Genomic DNA, 22826 nt, shown 5'->3' with positions numbered 1-22826 from the left:
ACTCGAGCAACCGCCGACCCGCCGTCCGTGAACTCCATCTGCATCCAGACATTGAATGCGCCGCGGCCCGGGTAGCATAGCTCCTCGGGAACACCTCCACGCCATTTATCTATCAATCCCCCAATCTCTCACAATCGGGTTTTGTCCAGAAGCTTGCTGGTTTTCCAAGCTTCAAAGAGAAGGTCACTGACATCCCAGGCGAGATCATCGTAGTCAATATCCTCAACAGTGGTAACTGGGTCTGATAGCATTTTCTTGGCCGTTTCAGTGGGCTTGGAGGCCATGAATACAATCAAAACCCGGACAAAGAAATGAGAAGCCATCGATATAGTTGTAGCAAGGAACATAAAGACTGCAAAAGCCGTTAAGAGGTAGAGACGCACAAAGGCTCAATAGCTCAAGAAAGCTGCCAAACCTATCTAAAGAAAAGCGCAGAGGGCTAAGAAAGAGGCTAAGAAAATCAAAGAAGCTAGAGTAGTTAGTTGACTGGTTAACTAACTACTTGAATGAGCTCAGTATAAAAGGGAGGAGATAAAGCAAGGGAAGGATCTCAGGAAGAATTGTCAAAAGGGCACAGAAGGATGAAATCGAACACAGCTGAAAATTGAATCCCTTGAGTTCTCTGTTATGATCCTATTTCCATGAAATTCAACTCAACAAATGCCATCACTCTTATTCCAGAGGAGCTGATTTCACTGACCTGCGCTCTTTTCAGTCACATTATTATGATAAACAAGTCTTTCTCATCCCATAAGTAGTTGCAACAAGCAACACTTTATAAGATCTGACAATATCTTTCCTAGTCACCTGCTGTTCAGCTGCAGCAGTGAGCACTGCTTATTGAAACACAACATCACCACAGTATATCCCCAATACTTGATACCATTGCAACTTATTTGTACAGATGATTAACAGTGGAAGTCCGTCAGAGCCCCTCTCCCAGCGTCCCACCTCGTTCAAGTCCCGACATATAGGCTTTGATCCTTCTTCGGTCGACCCTTGATGCGCGACCTCATTGTAGCAGCCCAAATATCCGGCCGAAATACTGACTAACGCCGGTCCCGCCAAACTCTGTACTCGCACAAAAACCAAACCCCCATCAATCAAAGTCGATGTCTTCATGGGTTCATCAATTGAAAAACCATCATCGGCCTTTCGTGAGAAAACGGTATGAAATGGCCCGCGCGTGTGAAGCTGTATGCGGGATTCGAAGCGGAGAAGAAGGGCAAGTATTAGTTGAGCATCGGCGCCTGTCACAGCATGAAGCTCAGTGATAGATCGACAAACAACTTGTCCGAGAAGAAAGTCCCTCCACGGCCAATTTTCAACACGTACTGATTTGGCAACTACCATGACAAATCCTGCTAGAGCCCAACAGAATATCGCAATATTGAAGGGATCCACCCCCCTGATACGGGTCTCGACAGAGAGGCCGATGGCCAGACCGCCGGCCACGAGCACCCCGCAGACAGATAGCACACTCCAAGAATACCAGGCAGACGGAACAATGATCGATTTTTCGTCCATGGTCCACTGGCTCATTGCGTCCATGCCCTCTTTGACCCTTTCCATTGCTTTCTCACGGTCCCGACGCAGCTTATCCTCGGGAGAATAGCAGTGGGAAGTAGCAACAACTCTTGCCCACATCGGAGTGTTTGGTACTGAGCAAACCCCGGTCTCGCTTATAAGACCTGATCTTTTCTCGCGATATGCACTTGTCCTTATACTAAAAGCAGCGATAAAGCGGATCTCGGCAAAAGGGCGAACAGGCTCCGTTGGATCAGTGTAAAAGGAGGCCCCTGTCAAGAACGTGTTCAGGAGAAAGGCAATCTTCCCATCCATCATTAAAAATGGCACTAAGGCCGTGATTAGGCTGTCCATATTGTAAAAGAGAATCTTTCCAGAGTCGCTTCCCTTGAGATTCCCATCCTGTCCGAGATCTGTCCATTTCCATTGGATTTCCGTAAACTGGGTATCTGCCGCGGCTGTTTGTTGAGACCTCTGGAGTGGTCTCAGTGTCTCTCGACATACCTCAAATATCGTGGTCGCACAGCGGATTTCCAAAGGATTAGAGGTAATCCCTATCGAACCATCACGCCCACCACAGAGCAGAGTTAGTCGGCCATTCACGTAGGTCTCATATATAAGCGCACTGGCCTCGAAGACGTCCACTGGCAACCCAGATCTCTTAGCTGACCCGAGATTGACGCTGATGGCATCCAAAAGAGCAAAAATAGACTGCTCAAACACATGAATCTGGTGAAAGTACTTCAAGCTTGCGTTAGAGCGATCCCCCTGTAAGGCTTTTCGACGCCGTTCAAATGGGCTTTCTTTATCGTCACCGTCCGGCATCACCATGGAAGGCGAGTCCTTTTGGCGAAGCATGCGATGTCGAACTTCCGATGCGGCCTGCAGAGACGTGCTGATAGCCCCAGCGAGGTCAAAGGCGATGACCTTCAACTTTGCAGCATGCTTAGCCACTGAGGCAATGCAGTTATGCTGCCAGTATGGGCCCTCAGCAGATCTCAGCAGAACCCGAATCAGCACCGCTGTGATGTAATCGACTAAAGCATGGTAGCATTCCTCGTTACCTTCCTCTAAGCGGAGAGACGAGTGGTACCTCTCTTTTCTTTCATGTACGTCGAATTCGTTCCTCAGCTTTTGTTCACCGATTTCGAAAAATTTGAAGTTTGCCAGTTCGGGACAGAATTCAATGAGGAGCAGTTGGCTATCATGGACGCAAACAGAGAGTGCTTGCACGATCTGCATCGAGAGCCTATCTAATTTTGAATAGCCGTCTTGATCGACGCTTCCGAGCAATGCATCAATATTTCGGTATGCGCCGTTGTTTAGCGTAAGAGGATTGTCCATGTCTGCGGCATCGAGTAATCTTCGCACTTCTTCCTCCCATAGTTTCAACTCGTCGTCCTCACTTATTCCATATGCCGTAAGGTCGTGGAATTTGGGAAGGTTGTGCATCTCATAACCTTCCGCGACGGTGAACACCTTGTGCTTGCGGAGAATTTTTTGAATCTCCGGTAAACTGAAGTTGAAGTTCCAGTTTCTTGCGGCATAGTTTGAGTCAATCGAGGGATTAGGGCCAGCTCCGGGGGTGGTAGCCCCGTGATAGGAGAGATACGTGCTTTGTCGAGTCAGCCTTGGCATAGTTATCCGGTCGTTCTGGTTTGGCACCGTCTCGAAAGCAGCGAGGTCAAATGGAACAGGAGCGCCGATTGCACAAGTTGACAGAAAGGTGGCAGTCAACGCGGCGTTCTAATGCCTGGGCTTTATAAGATATTCTCTGTTGGCCAAGTGGTAGATGCCTGCTTCGTGCCCGACATAAATGCACTCCATTTCAGATATCACTCCCTTGGTTTCCCCTCTTTCCTCCCCGCCGCCTGCACGCGCTCCGAAAAGGCGAACATTCTCAATGCCATCATCACCAAAGTCGGGTTCGAATATTTTGAGTTCTGACCGGTAGCGCCTTGCCTGAGGTCTCATCTGAGGAGAAAGCTTGCAAACAGGGCGGGATTGTTGAGACGTGGATGATGGCGACTTGACGTTGTGGTTGACTCGGACCTGCAAGGCTGGCTTGTGGCTTGGCCCCAGCATCGTGCTGGGTGTCGAAGCAGTGCATTCATCATGTTGATTGGAATGCTTCAATGCGAGCCCTGGATGATCTGCTCAAAAGTTCGCGAAGATTTTAACTTCCCATTCCATCTTAAACCTAATCTAGCAGTCGATCTTCAACCGCGGAGTTAATTACATGCATAACTATCGTTACAGCCTTCCGCGCCTACATCCTCTTGACTGGCAAGCTGAACCCCCATCGCTCGTCGGGCTGATTGGACTGGGGGCGGAGGGCGTTTGGATTTGACCTTTTAAGACTCGACTGTCCAGGAAATTGACAAGCATGATGATGTTGCACTTCACTTGCGAGTCAAAAAATGGCTTCAAGTTCCGACCCAGCGTCTGAGCAGTCGACAGCAAAAGCATCGGCTGCTTCCTCCTCAAAGATCACAGGGCCGACACGAAATGCGGGGAGTCTGTTCAGGTTATACGAATCTGTCACGTCCACTCAGCCCACGGGTACAGAAGGGACTTCCAGCGAAACAGCACAATACAAATCGGATTTTATCGACATCGTCGAGCTCCGGGAACCGTATGGCGAACCAGAAATCTTCAAAACAAGCGCTAATCTCAAGCGATCACCGATTAAGAACCGGAAGTTTGGGGAATATGCTCTTCTTGTCCGGCAGATCGTTCGAAAAGATGGCCGGTATGCGCCGAGGACTCAACTCGAAATACAGTCTCCCATTTTGACGACTGCGTTTCGCGATCTTGCGCAAGGTTTTGCCGGCTTCAATCTTCACAGCAATCCCATCATTATACCTGAGCCGTATTCTGCATATTATTACTGTCGGGAGAAGATTTCAGAAAGAATTCAAAACGCAAAAACAGCTAACCTAAAAGCTGAGCTCGAACTTTTTAAGACTTTTGAGAGGGCGCTTCTAAGCCAGACAATTAGGGACATAGAGGACTTACTTGCGACAGGCCACATTACCTTTGACCTCCTTTGGGCTTTATTCGCACCTGGCGAACCTTTGATACTACAAAACTTACAAGCAAGTGCAACTCCGGTGCTATCCTGTTCATTAACCAGACACTATCAAGAAGTTTCCTGCCAGGACACTGTTAATTGGAGCATATCGACCCTTGGTTTTAGATTCGATGGATCTCGATTTGGAAATGTGGAAGCCTCCTTCACCTTTCCCTCGTTTGCTGGCGCCATAGCTATCACTTCACTGCCCATCTACCCGCTCAAGTATCATCCCAACCAAGAGGGCTTACGTCAAAAGTTCATTAAACGGGGCCGTATATATTTGGAGTTGTGCCGGGTCGAATCAAAATCGGTTGCAAAACCACACTCGGCTGGGGTTCACAAGACATACAAAGGGCCGTGTTGGCTACCTAAAAGCCCCTCTGAAAATAGGAAAGGCTGTAATTACTTTGACGCCCCTGCTACACAGGTGGGTTAACTCCACTTCTAATTAATTTAACATGGCTAAAAAGTTCACTTAAAGGTATCGGGCCGAGTCATGCTAGACCCATCGGGTTTTGTTGACGAGATGCCGCAGTTTCGGGATACCGTCGTTCCCGGGCCGACAGGGAAATCCGCCAATTGTGCCAGTCACAGTTGCCTTGAGGTCGACTTTAGTGAAATTATCGCCGAACAATTTTCTCTGATTCAGGAGCAGCCAACTGACGACCAACTGCTTACTTGTCCCGCTGTCGTTCCAGGATACTCATTGAGGGACAAGTCATGGGGTTATTTTCTTATTGATAACCTTAAACCAATTGTGTGGGAGGATGACGCTTTTAATCATCTTCAGTTAAATCCCGAATGCAAATCGGTCATCAGGGCGCTTGTTTCAGGGCACCAGAGTGTGAGAGAAGATTTTGATGATCTAGTTTCCGGAAAGGGTCGAGGCTTGGTCTTTTTACTTCATGGCCCTCCAGGGAGTGGGAAGACATTGACTGCAGGTAACATATTCTTCCGTGGCTTTTGATGCAATGGCCTACGTTCTGATAGTTTACCGCAGAAAGTGTTGCCGAATCCCTCCATCGCCCATTATACCACGTCACTAGCGGAGAACTGGGCGTGGATGTTGATAAATTGGAAGCCCGCCTCCAAAAGGTATTCGACTTAGTTGCAAGGTGGAATGCCATTTTACTTCTTGATGAAGCGGACGTATTTATGGCTGAAAGAGAAGCTAGGGATATAGGGCGGAATGCTATGGTTTCAGGCAAGTGATTCAGCTCACAATAATCAATTAATTGATTAGCAAAGCCTGACCTGGAAATCTTAGTATTCCTTCGTGTCCTAGAATACCAAGCCGGTATCTTATTTCTTACAACAAACCGAATCAGTGAATTCGATAGTGCATTTCATTCGCGAATCCACATTACGCTACAATACTCGGCCGCAGAGAAAGACCAGCGTAGACTGATCTGGCGCGATCTTTCAAAGAAGCTTTCAACCTCTGCTTTGACCGATAAGGATTATGACAAGCTCTCAGAACGATCATTGAGTGGGAGACAGATTAAGAATGCGCTGCGAGCAGCATCGCTTTTAGTTTCTGGGGGTAAGACAAAAGGAGAACCGGTTACACTTGACAAGGTGCTCAATGTTCTGCAAATGATGTCGAATGATCAGAGTTGAGTACATGCCAAAAACACATTGAACGGTTAAGAGCACAGGAGAGAAGTCCGCCATTCGAATTAACTGGATTGAAAGTGCCTTTCTTTTGGTTATCTCTCAAGAAGGAGACAAGCGTTTAGATTTTGAATAAAACTTGAATTTCTGGCTTGGTAATTCTGACCGATCTAAGATTCTTCGATGAATCCGACAATGGAACGCGAGCGAAGAATCGCCGACCTCGAGCGGTTACTAGATGACCCAGCATGTGCGCGTCAAAGGGTTAATATTCTAGCACTTCTTGACTTATAACTACAGGTATAGGAAGCTCTGGCCATGGGTATACTAAATCATTCTTTGGCGAGGAAGGATAAGTTGTTGAGCGCATTCCGGATGATTTACATGACCAGCCTGTTTGGTACGAGGAAAAAGCTATCTTATTAGCCAGGAGAGAGATCCTGGAGTTTCATGGAGGCTGGGCCAATGGGGACACCGGTGCTGGGGGTCATGCAAGGCAGTTCAGAAAAGCCCAAAAGCGCAGGCCGAATTCGCATGAGGAAAAGCAGCAAGGCGAGACATGGCATCAAGCAAAACAACATACAACAGAGCCCTCTTATATACATGTCTCGATCACAGACTCAATCATAGTCCTGCTATGTCCCTGAATGTTGTGTCGTACGACCAAGAGCTCTGGAAGCATGAGCGTCACAATCCTTATAGGTTCTTCGCACAAGAGAGCGTCCACCAAAGGTGTTCGACCCCTGCAGGGAAGCCATGGGTCGGCCCCAGCATCTATCAGTAACTTGATAATCTGAATGTAGGAAGTGACCCGCCTATCACCTGGTTGAGGAACTTTGAGGCCGTTCACAGCATAGTATAGAGGGGTCATTCCATTCTTATCCATGGCGTCTGGGTCAATCTGATGCTCAAGAAGGAATTGAACTGTTTTTGGATTGCCATGCACGGCATAATGCAGAGCATTCTTCCCTGACTCATCTTTATAAGCAAGGTTGATTCCGCGAATGACAAGTACAAGTAAGGAGGACGGCGGCTCATGGAAAAGGCCCCAACTTTTAGGGGCATCGGTGTAGTGAATCAGCTCCAGCATCCAAAATTGCTCCTAATACATCTGGACCAGCCCTGAAAGCATCCCGTAGGATATTGGGATGTTCTAGAATGGCAGGGAGTTTCGTGCAGAGTAATTTGATGATCGACACCTGTTTGTAATACATAGCCCAGTGTAAAGCTGACCGTCCTGCCTGATCCTGTCGCTCAGCGTCGGCGCCATTTTCAAGAAGAATCTCAACGGCAGGCAGGTTGCACCCAGCAGCTACCATCAAAGGCGTAATTCCGGAGGACCGACTGCGGTTAAGGAGCTCGCATTTGCAGCTAAATTTTCTGATCGGATTCTCCCATAGTTGTGTATCACCATGACTCGCAAGCAAAATGGGTCTGTGCTGTGGAGATTTCCGGGGTATCCTGATTGAGGTAATCCAGAAAAATTTCCCGGAAATTTTTTCTTCGGCTCTTCCTTGCGGCTATGCGAAGTATTATGGCCCTGTTTGACTGGCAAGCCTGTCCTTGTGCGACTCATATTTTATTATATAGAGCAAGAAGCTCAAATTGCTTCTAAGATACTAGAATCATTATCAACATATACAACTATAACTGGATCGGTGTGAGACTTGATAGTCTTCCCTCTTTTCCCTTTATGTATCTTGCAACTGTCTGCAGAAACATGAGCAAGTTAACTTGTTCCTTCATGATAAGGCGCCCTCCAAATCTTCGCTTGCATGGAATGTTTCTTTACTTCAATCCACATCGGATGATCCCGGCTGCGAGCGTGTGATCTTATCAGATCGATCTTATCTGATAACACATCACGCCTTCCAGTCGCCGTGTGACATTGCTCCGTGACCAGTTCCCGCATGTCGCCATGGAGCCATCACTGGCCGTCGTCACCGTCAGTAGGGGCCATGTCGATGCAGGCATTGCGGCGCCATTCTTGTGACTGCTAACTAGCATTCGGATATTGTACCCACAGCATTCTTCTCCTAGCGGCGTGCTTGGTTGGTGGAGCACCCCATGGTCAATAAATGGCATCGCATCCCCCTCTCCCCTCTTGCTAGCAAACTCCTCCTCCTTCAAGCACTGTTCGCTAATACTCCGTGGTTGTAGCAAATAGATTAAGCGCGATGAAGCTCCCGACGCTGCCTGTTCTCCTTTCCTTATCTTTATCGTTCACTCTCGGAAGCGCATCTCCAGTCTTTCCTATCGCTGACAAGGACGCAGTTCGTCAGAAACCTATCGCGGCAGGCGACACCGTTCCATTTCATTCGAGTCCAGCTGGGGCTCCTACGAATATTCTATATGCAGAGGATGAGCCTGAACCCGGTTTCTCCACGCCTGACTGGTACACCACCCACCTCCTTGCCAGGAGACTCCTAGCGCTTTGAACCACCGGTGTTTTGTCAACCACATACTCGAAAAATCACCGTGACCCAGCACTAGCAGGCGTTCCAATCGGTTTGCCGGATTATTTTGCCGATTGTCACGGCGACCCGGCACTCCTGGACCTCTTGGGGCCCGGGAACTCTTTGCTCCTAGCGTTGAGTCTTGGGACCACTTTTCGAAACACCAAAGCCGGCTCCAACATTTCCCTGTCGATCGACTGGTGGCGCAATGCTGCATCGAGCAATAACGGCACACTGGAAAATACTCCAGCTGCGTTGCCTCGACTGTCGTTGCTCGGCTGGCTCGAACCATTACCGACAACCCTCCCTGAAACAACCAAGATAGCAGTAGAGAAATGCTTCTTGGGAGCGCATCCGGAAGCCAGGCACTGGCTACCCGACGACCCTGAGGCAGCGCATCGGGGATATTGGGCGAAGTTGGTTGTGCAAAAGGTCCTTTGGATCGGAGGTTATGGCGACCGAGCAAAAATTGGTTGGTTGAATCCCAGAACTTGGACGAGCATTGAGAAGCATGGCAGAGAGAGCAAGAAAGGCTGGGGTGATGTGAGACTGCCCGGAGAAAAGGCCAATTAAGTGAGTCAAAGTGTTTGGGCATCATTCAATGGAAGCACACCATCTGGTTTATGGTTCTCGCAGTTTGGGTATGTGAAGGGGTAGCAGCCGGGTTATAGCAGGAATCAATAGTTACCTACATCAAACCATTCTCCTAAGATGCACTCAATATTACTCCTAAAAAAACTCCAAGGTTTGAAAACCAGGATAGTTAAACAACAAATACAACATTCTTCTCAAATAAATCTTCAGAGACACGTTAACTAATAACTAACCAGCAGTATTGGTGTCCCTGTCGGAGGTTTTGTGCCCACCACTTACGGCACACGCCTGACCATTTATTTCTAGACGACTCAAACTATCTTGTCCACCTCAGCCTCGTCCACGAACCAGAAATGTCAGCCTGCTTGGCAGAAACAGAGCCTTGAGAAAGGCTAATAACTAATCCGATCAACCATCAGAGCCCCGTAAGACCTCCGCTCAGAGAGGCCCCCGTGATACGAATGAACCCTGGCTTGGTGCTGGACCGTGCCGTGGCCTGCTTCCCCAAGTCTTGGATTTGCGGCGTATTTTGGGATGCAAACGGTAAAATCGTCCTCTCGTGGCGCCGCGTGCGGGATCCGAGCTATCGCCGTCTGTGGAATCTGCCTGTGGCTTCTTGTCGTGAGAGGGTGCCGGCCTGGAGGCTTCGTTTGGCACAACGTGCGTTGCGGGTTTATAGATTCCGAAATGGCTGTTTTGGCCACCAAGACTGCTATTCGGTTGTGGCTGCTCCGCCTGATCTTTAGAGTGAGTGCTGATGTATCCCGAGCTATTATTATTTTGGCGCTGATTGAGGTGGGAATCTTTTTCGCAAGTTTGTGCGTTAAACTTGCTTCGACGGCCTCCTCGTCGTTGAGGACGCCCTGAAATCGGATCCCTGTGTCCCAACGCAGATTGCACATGCCGTTCGCTTCTTCCAAGACTCTGACCAACGTCGTGGAGACTAGTTTCTTGTGGGAGAGATCTTATGGGCGTGCATGTGTCCGTTCGAAGTATTTGAACATGCAATGCCACTGGTTCCTCCAATTTGCGCAGGATCCCAACCCGAATCGCCCTTTTAAGAAATCGAATAGAGAGAAGTTTTCGTTTGTAACCGGTACCCGTGAACTTTTCCTAAAAGAGTTCTTGCAAAGCATTTCGATAATGAGACGGTACCTGAGAGTATTGTCTCCAGAGCCGTTCTTCCCCACGGGTTGGTAAATCATTGTAACTGTACTCGACGCATTGAATCCAAGCGTTTGTGCTGAAATCGAGCATCCATTCCTCCACCTGTGAACCTTCAGTCACAATATTGTCTTCAAAGGAGTTTGGTTTCTTAGGGTTCATGAAGTGTAGCCTTAGTCTCGTTAATAGTGAAACTGAATATCCGAAGTACACAACCTACCAATTGATTGTACGGAGCCTCTTGAAGATATTGGTCTTCTGGCCGAATCTAGTCGTGCTAGGACCAGGTTCAACACCATCGCGGGTCCGAGGGGTGGGCGGTTTAGAGGGGTTATTTTCTGCGAATGATCGGGGTAAGGGATAGTTTTCATGATCATAGCATGAGTCGAACGGGCGATTTCTACTCATTCGCCATCGTCTCGGTCTTCCAGCTCTCTTTCGAGACGCCCGGTGAAAGGAAGCGACACGCTCTGGGCTTGGGGGGTAAAGATATCAACGATAGCACAACGTCATAGCAGCTTTGGGAATAGTGGCATACTTGCAGGCTGCTAATGATAATGTCAATTGAAGTTCGATTTGGATAGCCCGCAGTCGAGTCAATGATTCTTCAATTTTGTATTTTGCATATGGCCATTTCATCTTATGACGCTTCGAAACAGGGACCTCATGAGTCCCAGACGCACACAAGGGGTTCAAGATGCCCTTGATTTCCCACAGCGTCGCCATATACCCGCTCGAGTTTCGGAGAATGCATTCAACAGTAGTGTGCGCAAACAGCCCAGAGCGTGAATCGAAGTGTAACTCGAGCAGTCCGGGGATGTCTCTTAACACGGAGCTTGTGTCAACGATCTGACGGTGGAGGTCACGTATTTCTTCCTCCACATGTTTCACCGATTTGATATACTTGAACAGAGCCTCTGCAACGTTGAAAGAAATGTTGAGGATGCCGAGAATTGCGCTTATTGCATCCAGACCTGCCATCACAAACGGCTCTCATAGCTATAACTTTGATTTTGTGGTCCCTGTTTCGTAGACAGCCACGAGTCGCGACATTTATAAGACTTTCGAGTGCGGATAACGCGAGTATCCCATCATCCAGAAAACAGGAGCGCCCAAGTTATGCATTAGGGCTGAACTTGTCACACAGCAAGCCTATCGAGGCCTCAAATATAACGCTGGGAAAGAGGTTATTGTTTGAGAATACCAGCTCCGATCAGCGCCTCAATAGCCTCAGCGGTCCATTCCTGGCAGCGCCTAATCGATTCCTGTGGGTACAGCTTGTGCGGTCCGTCGAACTGTTTCTTAGGAGGTGGCACATGGCAGCAAACACCCCTAAACGCGTCAGGGTGTACAGATGGCTCGACGGTTGCCTAAGAATGACGGATCTTCCTCCGGTAGAGACCCTGTGGGCTTGTCCTCGTATGTCATACCGGCCTGAATGCTGCCTGTCACTTGATAAATGTGGCCACACCCGATGGTGGGATTGTTTGTTTCGACGAAAAGCGCATGGTGATCGCGCGGCAAGCCGGCGGAGGAAACACGATAGACGTTGTAAGCCATCAAAAAGCGAAGGCCTAAATGTGAGAGAAGATGTTTGCGAGTGATGGGGCCAAAATGGCTTTGAAATATATTTGAGGGCCTGATATGTCTCGCTGGCGGGCATCCTAGATAACTGGCTGATGTGGAGGAAGGACGCTTTCCCTCATCTGGAGCATTGGGCTCAAACCTCGATCGTGATTGTGACCAGCGGGTTTGCTGGAGCACGCAGCTTACCGACCGAAGAAAGAAAAGGGACTTTAAACGATAATAACGGGCCACTTAAGAGGCGAATTCTCACATGTTTGCTGTTTTCTCTGATGGATTGGAGATACTAAGTACAGTTCTGGGGGAAACGTTGGAGCTAGGTGAGTACTTTGCTCAGGTTGACGCTGAAACCTGCGGATATCAATCCTCTTGGGCCACTGATCAAGACTTGACAGTACATATCGTTTCTTCTCAGCGCCCATAGCTTTTGATAATGTTCCTACGCCCCGTCAGGAATTTTCATGACGGTCCACTACCTTTTGGTTTCATGGCATTAGCTGATCGTCCCGAATTGAACCCGTTCAGAAGAGGCCTGAGCCAGCTTCAAGGCCCGCGGCTGCCCATGTGGAATGTGTTGTTAATCAGACACCGGATGAACGGAGCAACAATCGATTCCGAGTCGCCAGCGTTAGATGGCCCTATATTGCATGAAAGCGGAGGAGGATCTTGAATATCGCATCCGCTGTAAATCATGGCGGAGCTTGCCGATTTTTCGATTCCTTCATCACCTTGGTCACACCTGTTGAAGCCCGTCCAACCTCGCCCCCATCTTTCTTTGCGGCTTCAACTCCACGCTGGACTGGCTGTTGAAACCTCTGTGCAAAAATCCTCACTCTATCCTCGGTAGATTCATACATTTCCCCCTCTTCGTCCTTTGGTTGGCCGAATAGATTTAAATAGGCAAAAGGAGAAGATTTCGTGGGCAGAAGATGTTGTGCTGTATGAAGAAGAGGGAATGACAGGTCACAAATGCTAACACCTTGCTCTTGTTCTGCCACAGTCATGAGGTCCAAATCACACATTCCCGCACGCAGGAAATCGGCTAATGCCTGTAGTATTTTAACCATAGGCTTCCCGTCACTACCCGCCTTTCCAAATGATGCCCGGTTTGAAGACCATTTCGCAGATTCTTCTGTATGCCAACCCAGAATGGAGAGAAAGCAATTAAGGGTTTTAATCCAGCCACCTGCACAAGACACAACCTCTTGACCCGCGACTGAAACTAACCATGAAAGGATCTCCACCGCTGAAAGGCGAATGTCTGCTGCAAGGTGCGTCATCCCCGCACGGATATATGGAAGCATTAAGGACGCATGGCCTTCCATGTCTGCCTCCGGAAGTACTTTAAGTAGCTTGAGCAGCTGCGTTCGCACCCCGTTGCTGCCGTCTAGAATCAACGGGAGTAGGGATGGCAGGATCACGCTAACAGGCTGCGGCAGGGGTGAGTGAACTGGACGAGAAGCAATTGCAGTAGTTAAGTTTGACAGCGCCTCTTTACGCTGCGTATCTGACTTGGAGCCCAAGAGGGAGAGAGAATGGGAAAACTGCGCTGTTGCAGAGGGTGCAGCGGCAGAAAGAGATTGCTGATTCAGAACAATGGCTGCAATGAAACAATAAGTATGTGAAGCATCACACAGGCGACCAGAATCCAGTAGGATACATACACTTTGACTTGAAACTGGTGTCTGTGAAATTGGCAGCTTTGGGTTTCGCTTTGCCGACTTTCAGCTTTGCTTTCTAGGGGCCGATTAGCATCAATTGCCTGAAAAAGACACGATATCCTACTTGAAAATCCTTCTTCTTTTCATTCTTCCGTTTCTGGCTGGAACCCATTGTGAATTCCAAATGAAAATCTCGCAGCTTGTAGCCGTTGACTGTGGCCTTTGCCGCTGAAAACTTCTCTCCATGTCAAGAACAGCTTCAATTGCGACGAAAATCCTGCTTAGTCATCGAAACACTGTTGATGCTTCTATTGAGCTTACGGAGATGAACTATCAACAGATACATATTGCAGGCGGAACCGTCTTTTGCTGCTCTGAAGGCATCTTACAGGTTGTCTAGACTACAGCCAGAAATCAGACAACTATGATTGAGACAATACCTGTTAGTGGACTTGTTGCGTTTGAAGAACCCTCCACTGACAAGTGCTCTGTAGGCATCCCAAATTCCCCAACATGTCGCCGCTCAATTGGCCCACCTTACTTCTCGCCCAAGCGTACTATCCACGCTCATATTATCTCGAAAAGACGGGTCCATAATCCAGGTGACCGGCGAATTAGCCTCACAGCCGAACGCGACTAGCAGTTTAAATTCTACGCCGACCGCGCCAGGAGCGGAAGCACTTTCTTCGATAGAACAAGCACCAGCATCGCCTACGGATGGGAGTACAACACCGACATCGAACACAAGCCCTGCACAAGCTACTTCTTACAAACCTACTCAAGCCGAGACGTTAGCAGCCCATATATATGCCTTTGTTTCCTCGGCGTCGAGTTTGAGTATTGCGCTATCTAATCCCTCAGCGAAGCAAAGGGACAGCGAACTAGGTTACGGAGTACAGGAAGCGTCGAGGAACGGATTAAATGGAAGCAACGGGGTAGCTGCGGAAGAAGATAAAGTCAAAGAAGCCGGAAAGGATCGTGAAGACGACGATGAGGTCAAATTGCTACGGTTAAGGACGAAAGCCCATGAAATTATTATCATTCCCGACCGGAGGTTTCTGCTATGCGTTGTTCATGATGCTTCTGCTGGTGGGACCGGTGTAGGTGGTGGTGCGCCTCATCGTTGATTCGAATCGTACGTTGCAACTATTGGGATATCGTGAGATCCAAGTTTTTCATGGAGGGTAGTCAAGCTGAAAGGGGACGTGACGATACGACTACAATTTTTTTTTGATACCCATTACCGAGATATTCATATACTAATACATAACCCCTCACCCTTGGCTTGATGCGTGCGATGTGAAAGGGTCTACACTGATGCTTACGCAACCGAAAGGAGAATTGCTATGTACTTTTGGTGCAATTGCCGTACTAGCTGTTCTTGATACATTACATTCGACAACTGATCCGTCGGTATATTAAAAGATATTACCAACACTTTTGACCAGAGGATCGGCACCGTATAAACACGATCAAAGCGTCATATCAAGATTACTTCTTGTCTATACAGACTATTAGCAGTATATCCCGATTACTGTGGCAAAGCTCACTCACCGCCGCCCATTCCCATAGTCTTTGACATAGACTCAGTGGCCTTGTTGGTGGTCTCCTTGGCCTGATCCATGGCATTCTGTGCGGTCTGCTTAGCACCTTCAGTGCCGGATTTCGTGCTTTCAGACATCCGCTCAGAGGTGTTCTTAGTGTCACCTATGGCGACAAGTTAGACATGCTAGAAGCGAGAGTATCGAATTGACAGCGAACGTACCGGGCTGCTGGCCGGTAAACTGTTCTGCTTTGTCGGCCATGTTTGATGCGTGATCTCCTGGTATTCGAAAGCGCCTTGTTAGCATCATCTCCGCCCTAGAACTAGACATCTTCTGTGCGGTTGAGATACTGTACCTTGAGTAGAAATATCTCTTGATGTTCACTGGTATTGGTAGAATTCTGGTCGTGAGAAGTGATAAGAGCTCAAGAGAGGAGCTCCCGCCACGCTACCTGAGGTTTCATATATGCCAGCCCGGTCCGACTGATGTCATGCATGTACCCTTACAACTCTACTTACCCCGCAGACTGCAATTCATCATAGATCTAGGTCACATGGATAAAGCCTAACCTTGATGGAGGCTTTTGAGTCTCGGCTCTCAAGCAGAGGTATCCGTGAGTAGAAGACGAATAGAAGATTTTACGGTTAGATTTCATTATTCTCATAAGGTCGTAGGAGAGCCGGAAAAGCGGGAACATGGATATCTAAAGCGTGAAGGAACCCATCTAACCATCTTCTGCACCTCCGCCTGGACCCTCCAGGTAGTCTTCTTTCTCCGCAGCTTCATATTCTGCCACCAAATCCATAACAACAGCTCGTGCCTCATCAAACTCTCCTAAGCCGTCCGCAAATGGCGCTTCTTTCTTATATTGCTCTAAAAAGGCATTGCGCTTTCGTAGCCTGTCGTACTGGCTTACAATTCTCTTGAACAAGGTCGCTACAGATGTATGATTCGCAAGCATCAGGCCGCTAACACGATGAGTGTTAGAAAGGTAAGGAGACTTCTTGGGGATGGCCACTTGGATGCTAGCGGGACCCCAGGGAATGAAAGCCGCGAGGCGCCGTTCACGAATGCGGAGTAGAGATTTGTGCACGTCCGTTTGATCAGCTTCGCCCTGTATGATGTTGAGGATGCTGATGTAGCAACTTGATTTGCTCGGATTAATTGAGACCATGCGATTTTTGGGCTGGAGTAGTCGGCGCATAACGTCGAGAACTGTGGTTTTGCGAATAGTTTTTGCCTGTTCGACGTTGTCTCCTGTGAAGGGTGTATAGGAAGTGATGAGGAAATGGGAGCGAGGGATCGGGATGAGGGATGCGATGATACTTCCAAGGTCATTGTGCATGTACCCAGGGTAGCGTAGCGTCGTGGTCGATGCTGACATTACGGTCGATACCTTGTGGTTGTCAGCACGAGAGCGTAACTAGACAATGATGTTCACACTTACCAATTGGTTGGTTTGTTGGAAGGAGGGTTCTTGGACATGTAGTCTATCAGCGGCGATTCTAGACAAAGCGCCGTTATCAAGTACGACCTAAGAGGCGTAAACATCTTGTCAACCAGCTGCCAACAGCTCTTGACATACCACAGAGTCCGCATTCTGAGTCAACCTCCTCATAGCTAGTAAGCTGTTGTACGGATTGACGACAACATCAGCCGATTGTGTATCGGGGAAAACGGAGTAAGTTTGGATCAGCTTTTTCGGAAACCTATCGTTCATCCGTTCCAGCAGGAAACTCCCAAGGCCAGAACCCGTTCCTCCGGCGATGGAATGGAGGAGCATAAATCCCTGTTTCTGCTGTCAGCGGGAATGCGAATTCATTTCCAGAATATCTATACGCGCCTCTAAAGAATCGCTTCCATCTGCTTCTCTATCTATCATGTCAAAAACCTCCTCTTGCACCGTTTCTCCAGTGGCATATCCGGCAGCCCAGTTATTTCCGGCACCAATTCCTTGTTTGCCAACGAAGAAGTTTTCGGGATTGTATATATTGCTATATGGACCGGTTTGTATAGCGTGGAGAACCTATTTCGTCAGAGACTAGGTCAGTCTAACCAACCCTCTCTCGTCATACGTTATCCCAAGGTACATACCCTTGGTTCGAGGTCGAGGAGGATTGCGCGAGGGATGTATCGAGTGTCGTCACTCTAGAGAATAATTATATTAATATATTATGAAGGGAAAACAAATGATACCAAGGCTGTTGTCATACCTGATAGAAAAACACATCTTTGCGGTCGCCTCCTTCTGTAGCGAATTCTTCTAAGTTTCCGTCTTGATTGATTCCATGTTCAAGGCAGAGTTGTTGCCAGAACTGCGCGCCAACTGCCCGTATTAAATATTAGCTCCAATAGTAGCCTCCAATGCTTTGCAAGTCCAAGAACTGGGTTGCTTAGGAGTACTTCGAGGGTCGGCATCGGGGTTGGAGGGACGTACTGTTATTGCCACATTGGCCGGCTTGGATGGTTATTATCTCCCTATTGACAAGGGCTATTAGCAATCTATGAAAAGCTAACTGATTCCAAAGGCTGTACTTGAGCGTACCTGGGCATCGTGTTGGCATTTCAACTCATTGCGCACGGAGGTTGGTGGACGAGAGCGGGACGCGTCGCGTCAAATCGAGTGACGGCCACTTTTGAAGTGGTCATCTCGGCGGTTTCGACGTCGGTTCTCATCACTCCTCCCCATCCCATAGACAAACTGATCACACCAGCAGTAATCAATTCCCTTTGAATGGTTCGCAAGAGTAATAAATATAGGACCTTGTCTATTCGGTGGTTTTATTGAGAATTCTCGTGGTAAATGCACGACTTCGCTTGATTGGACGAAAAGGAAGGGTGCCGGGTAATTGTCACTCAAGGCCCGAAACTTCCGTCAGGGACTTGAACCAAGCGATGGCCATGTTGTTTATAAAATCTACAGATATTTTTCTACGTATACCAATGAGATCCAAACCGTTTTCTGTCATGCGTAGGAAGCAAGCACCAAAGAGCGCCTATCTTGCCTTGAGCAGCGTGGTTTCCGACTGATTAACTAATGCTTGTGCTGTTTGGTCGGAGAGTATAATCTTCCGATCCGGGAATTACACGTGACACAACCCGGTATTACAATACTCGTAAAACGGTATTATATATGCCGTAAATACATACGTATGAATACAGCGTCATGTAATATGTAAGAAGATTATTTACAACATACACAGATACATACATCCATCCAAGACACGCAGATCCTTCACGAAGTATGGAGCTCATATTCCCAGGAATAGAGGCCATATAGCCCTTAGAGCTGAAAGAGCGAGGCGCAGCTTTGCCCCCATTGTTCCATCTGTCGGGGCTCGAATCGCAACGGTAGGATTTCACACGTCCAGACAATCCTTCTCCCACCTTGCTGGTGGACCCGGTGAGGTCGAATCGGTTTCGGATACTTCCTGGACGCCCTGGGGTTTTCGCTATAATTACCCGATGGACGTGATATCCCGGAGGTCAACTCTCAAGGGACCATCCGTTGTACTGAACCGTCCTGGAATTCGCAGTCGATTTTAACAAATTTCAGATAACACGGCAGGAACAAGAAATCATGGCTTCTTTCCCACCTTCTCCGCTGGAAGGTCTCGGTATGTACGATTTAGGACCTCGCAGGACGTATCATAGAATGATGGTATTAACTCGCCATATCCAGAGTGGGACAAACTGGGCTTGGTGCCCATGGATGGTTAGTAATCGCCGTTCCTTGTGCATTTGCACCCCTGGACACAAACCGGAAATGCTGCCTGAGTTCGATATGAAGGGAACGGTCAGCTAATTGTCCTATGATATCAGTCAACGGCCACGTAGAGTGCGAGTACACTATCAAGACGGGCAAGTGGTCAGAGCCTCGATTTGTCCAGGACCCATTTCTCCGAATCCATGGACTTGCTCCGGGTTTGAATTACGGTGCGTCATACCAAACCCGATTCTGCAAGTAGTACACTAATTTTCCATAGGTCAGCAAGCTTTCGAAGGACTGAAAGGTAGGGCAAGATTGGAAGGCTCCCTGAATGCTTCTGTTGATGGCGTCTGGTAGCATATCGCGACCCCAAGGGCCAGATCCAAATATTCAGACCAAAAGATCACGCTGAGCGACTAGCTTTGTCGTGCTCAACCATTGCCATCCCGGCCGTTTCAGAGGAGCTTTTCCTCCGCAGTATTAACCTTGCAGTTGCTAAAAATGCCGAATATGTCCCTCCTCATGATTCGGAGGCTGCTTTATATATTCGACCCCTTGTCTTTGGGTCCGATGCGTGGGTCGCCGTTTCCGCCGGTATTGGGTACCGGATGTGCATTTATGTGCAGCCATACAAAGCCTATCACGGTATCAATCCACTTCCAGCGTTGATCCTAGATGATTTTGATAGGGCATCACCCAAGGGTGTTGGGCATGTTAAAGTTGGCGGAAACTATGCCCCTGTATTGAAATGGAGTGACCAGGCACGAGCCGAAGGGTTCTTTATCACCCTGCACCTTGACAGCCGGACCAACTCAGAGATCGATGAGTTTAGCACGTCTGCCTTCATTGGCATCAAGAAGGTTGGCGACTCATACACTGTGGTTGTGCCCAATAGCCGATCTATCTTGAAGAGTGTTACCAGCACCAGCTGCCTTGACTTAGCAAAGTCCTTTGGATGGAGTATTGAAGTTCGACCGGTGCGTTGACGATTGGGCGGTGTTTGCGGGAGCTTGCATATCGATCTTTGACTGACGAACTTTTCCAGGTACCGTATTCCGAGCTTCCCTACTTCACGGAGATCCTTGCAACTGGCACCGCTGCCATGGTAGTTCCGATCCATTCGATTACTCGGAAATCCACTGGAGAGAAATTTGAATTCAGCACCGGTGGGCCTGGGGAGTGCTGTAAGAAGTTATCAGGGGCACTCATGGCGGCTCAGAAGGGTATCAATAGCAATGACTTTCAATGGCTATGGCAAGTATCGCAAGTTGAAGATGAGGCTTCACCAGCGCAGAGCGGCTCTGGGTAGTATGTAGCCTCTGCATGTCAAAGACATCTGAGGACAGGTCCTGTTACAATAGGGATCGAAGATTGCTTGGAGATTTGAGGTTCAAAGTTGATAACGACTTGTAATTTATTCTGTCACGGCAATACAATGGTAACTTTGATAATTTTGTGACGGACGATCTTTGGTTCACCAACGGCTTCATCGGCCCAGTAGCTACCTCCTTTGCTTGAAAAGCCCAAACGATGGACATATGTTGGATGTCCGCGATTGCGGATGATAAAATGATAACCATGAATGAGGGGATCCTAGAGCTAGTTGAAGTTTTCTTGACATGCGCAGCATAATGAGGGCAATTCGTATAAATACCCTACCGGCCCCAGCTCCACGGAAGCTAAAATCCATAGCATGTCGACTTCTTCTTTCACTATCATACCTCTGTCGGTCGTTCAAGAATGGGGCTTTTCAGCGTGATGGAACTCGCAGAGAAGCTTTCCAGTGGTTTGAGTACACAAAATGTGATACTCGCGGGCATCGCAGTCCTTCTCGCAATTAACCTAAAGGGCCTCCCTTGTGTCTGGCATGTATGTATTTGCTCTCCTTTCAAAACCCGTCGGCACTAATAGCATTACTCCCAGATCCGATTATTCAGAGGCCTCGCGACACAACTGTTCCTCGAAAATCCCGGTAAAAAATTGGTGGGAATTAATGGCTCCGCGCCCCGTCTCTTTTCGTATCTAGTGACCACTCACCGCAATCCGCCCATTGAATGCGACTACAACATGCACAAATCCAATAGTACTTTCTTTTCCGATTTGGATATCAATCGCTCTCAGTTGCTCGTCGCGCTATTTAACGGAATTCCGCGCTGGTCGCCCACACCTGGAGGAAAGGAAAAACGCCTCATGGTTGCCCTTGGAGGGACGTCTTGCGTGTTTAAGCGCGAGATCAAACCGTTTCAAGCTTATGAAGTATGGTCACGGGTGCTGACGTGGGATGAGAAATGGTTGTATATTGTCAGCTATTTTGTCAAGAAGGGAACCGGGAAATCCGTTTTGAAAGCCGTCGAAGAGAAGGAAAAAGGTCAAGGTCAAAATGCTGGGTTTGATTCAAGCAAGGCAATCTTGGCGTCATCCGTGTCGCGCTACGTCTTCAAATACGGGAGGATGACTGTGCCGCCGGAGAGCGTGTTAACGAAGACTGGTTTGTATCCGGATATTAGTTCATCAGAGGAGCCGGACAAGGAAGACGGTTCGCACACCAAGACGGCTACTGCAAAGGAAAAGAAGTCATGGGATCTAAACATGTTCGAGGCTCAGAAAGTGCGCGGATTGGAAGCAGCGATGTTATTTCAGGGATCGGATGCTGTTGGTTCGCATTTTGAGGAGATGGCAGTTTCAGTCCTTGGAAAGTATGCGGATATATGACAATTGGATTGAGAATTTCAAGAATGATATTTTCACTCTATATATCTATGATCCCGATACGATGAGTCCAGAAACGAAAACAAACAAGAGAGTTCGGGAAAGAGATCAAACGAAACGAGGGATTATGTTATGGGCGCCAGGCCATTTAATCCCTTTGAATAGTATTTTAAGAATTATGAAAATGCGCCGAAGAAAGTATATGCCAAATCATTCTCGAAGGAAATCCGGGTGTCAATAAGTGTGAATAGGGCTCCTGCGATGACTGTCCCCTCTTTTGCGCGAAAGCGATTCTTTTGAATGAAATGTAATAAAACAATAAACAAGCAACGTGACAAGTTCAGGGTGACAGGTATGCCCTCAAATGAATATACAAAGGAAGAAACTAATAAGTCGTAGCTTCGTAAAACCAATGTGAGTACCGTTTATCTGTATGGCGACGGTGATCGGCGATTAAACGGTCGCAGCTCTTCAGCTGGATCCGAATCGGGCAACTTCTGCATATCTTTATGCTTGCGCTGCTTTGAACAGCAGCAGCAGATGAATCGACCAAGCCCAAGAGATGGCATTTTGGCATCAGGCCCTTGTAGGACTGTGCCTGGATGCACCACATTCCAAACTCCGATGGCAATCAGCATGGGAGCAGCGTCAAAGGCATAGATATACCACTCGTTGAAAAGAATAGGGGTTTGACAGGTTGTCACCGTTTGCGAACTCGATCAATCGGAAGATGATGCGCACAGTGATCGCCAACAAACTTCCGTACAGGCCATAGAGGAGTCCCCTCCACTTGGCTTTGGGGCCAACAAGGACTCCGTTGCGGTCCAAATGGAGCATCTGGCGATGAAACTGAATCGCCAGGATGAGAAAAAGGAGGATAAAGAATTCCTGAATACCAATTCCACCCATGTAGATGTGAATACCTCTCATGACTGCTTCCTGGGATTGACCTGGCCCAGCCATACCGCCACCGATTAACTGGATGACAAATGCAGCGATATCAAGAATAACAAAAAGTTTGGCTAATAAAGCTGGCTTGAAAATGCCAATGCGGCGTTCTGGGAGAAAGAAGTTGATCATCCGGGCAAGGACCATGTAATCGAACGCATTGACCCCTAGGAAGAGAAGATCTGTCAGTAGAGAAGCAGTATGCAGAGAGAATTAACAGGCTTACACAGTGGGAATCCC

At 48.2% G+C, this 22826-nt stretch overlaps 10 protein-coding genes across 10 annotated transcripts; 5 read left to right on the top strand and 5 right to left on the bottom strand.

Moving 5' to 3' along the window:
* Positions 1-128: 128 nt before the first annotated feature.
* UREG_04473 (uncharacterized protein) lies at positions 129-3165 on the bottom strand (the record flags this gene model as incomplete). Its single annotated transcript, XM_002544910.1, has 2 exons — positions 129-352; positions 903-3165. 2 exons carry the CDS (start codon positions 3163-3165, stop codon positions 129-131), a joined length of 2487 nt encoding a protein of 828 aa, XP_002544956.1.
* A 782-nt stretch (positions 3166-3947) lies between these two features.
* On the top strand, positions 3948-4477 carry UREG_04472 (uncharacterized protein; the record flags this gene model as incomplete). Its single annotated transcript, XM_002544909.1, has 2 exons — positions 3948-4279; positions 4474-4477. 2 exons carry the CDS (start codon positions 3948-3950, stop codon positions 4475-4477), a joined length of 336 nt encoding a protein of 111 aa, XP_002544955.1.
* A 2335-nt stretch (positions 4478-6812) lies between these two features.
* UREG_04471 (uncharacterized protein) lies at positions 6813-7487 on the bottom strand (the record flags this gene model as incomplete). The annotated part of the gene is made up of 2 exons (XM_002544908.1): positions 6813-7195; positions 7451-7487. The coding sequence occupies 2 exons, from the start codon at positions 7485-7487 to the stop codon at positions 6813-6815; spliced, it is 420 nt and encodes a 139-aa protein (XP_002544954.1).
* Positions 7488-8394: 907 nt separating this feature from the next.
* On the top strand, positions 8395-9246 carry UREG_04470 (uncharacterized protein; the record flags this gene model as incomplete). Its single annotated transcript, XM_002544907.1, has 2 exons — positions 8395-8593; positions 8705-9246. The coding sequence occupies 2 exons, from the start codon at positions 8395-8397 to the stop codon at positions 9244-9246; spliced, it is 741 nt and encodes a 246-aa protein (XP_002544953.1).
* Positions 9247-9705: 459 nt separating this feature from the next.
* UREG_04469 (uncharacterized protein) lies at positions 9706-11412 on the bottom strand (the record flags this gene model as incomplete). The annotated part of the gene is made up of 4 exons (XM_002544906.1): positions 9706-10380; positions 10423-10603; positions 10652-10906; positions 10970-11412. The coding sequence occupies 4 exons, from the start codon at positions 11410-11412 to the stop codon at positions 9706-9708; spliced, it is 1554 nt and encodes a 517-aa protein (XP_002544952.1).
* Positions 11413-12704: 1292 nt separating this feature from the next.
* Positions 12705-13848, bottom strand: UREG_04468 (uncharacterized protein; the record flags this gene model as incomplete). The annotated part of the gene is made up of 3 exons (XM_002544905.1): positions 12705-13615; positions 13680-13752; positions 13801-13848. The coding sequence occupies 3 exons, from the start codon at positions 13846-13848 to the stop codon at positions 12705-12707; spliced, it is 1032 nt and encodes a 343-aa protein (XP_002544951.1).
* Positions 13849-15944: 2096 nt separating this feature from the next.
* On the bottom strand, positions 15945-17773 carry UREG_04467 (tubulin gamma chain; the record flags this gene model as incomplete). Its single annotated transcript, XM_002544904.1, has 8 exons — positions 15945-16616; positions 16668-16754; positions 16806-17009; positions 17112-17246; positions 17315-17368; positions 17434-17546; positions 17658-17698; positions 17766-17773. 8 exons carry the CDS (start codon positions 17771-17773, stop codon positions 15945-15947), a joined length of 1314 nt encoding a protein of 437 aa, XP_002544950.1.
* A 1027-nt stretch (positions 17774-18800) lies between these two features.
* Positions 18801-20238, top strand: UREG_04466 (uncharacterized protein; the record flags this gene model as incomplete). Its single annotated transcript, XM_002544903.1, has 6 exons — positions 18801-18837; positions 18903-18935; positions 19058-19156; positions 19207-19233; positions 19287-19906; positions 19975-20238. 6 exons carry the CDS (start codon positions 18801-18803, stop codon positions 20236-20238), a joined length of 1080 nt encoding a protein of 359 aa, XP_002544949.1.
* A 431-nt stretch (positions 20239-20669) lies between these two features.
* On the top strand, positions 20670-21641 carry UREG_04465 (uncharacterized protein; the record flags this gene model as incomplete). The annotated part of the gene is made up of 2 exons (XM_002544902.1): positions 20670-20798; positions 20853-21641. The coding sequence occupies 2 exons, from the start codon at positions 20670-20672 to the stop codon at positions 21639-21641; spliced, it is 918 nt and encodes a 305-aa protein (XP_002544948.1).
* A 559-nt stretch (positions 21642-22200) lies between these two features.
* Positions 22201-22616, top strand: UREG_04464 (uncharacterized protein; the record flags this gene model as incomplete). The annotated part of the gene is made up of 2 exons (XM_002544901.1): positions 22201-22224; positions 22335-22616. The coding sequence occupies 2 exons, from the start codon at positions 22201-22203 to the stop codon at positions 22614-22616; spliced, it is 306 nt and encodes a 101-aa protein (XP_002544947.1).
* Positions 22617-22826: the final 210 nt, after the last annotated feature.

The sequence above is a fragment of the Uncinocarpus reesii genome, genomic scaffold (genome assembly GCF_000003515.1).
Source record: "Uncinocarpus reesii 1704 scaffold_2 genomic scaffold, whole genome shotgun sequence".
Lineage (NCBI taxonomy): Eukaryota > Fungi > Ascomycota > Eurotiomycetes > Onygenales > Onygenaceae > Uncinocarpus > Uncinocarpus reesii.
Note: the sequence above shows the minus strand (reverse complement) of the source record. Positions and strands in the feature narration are given on the sequence as shown.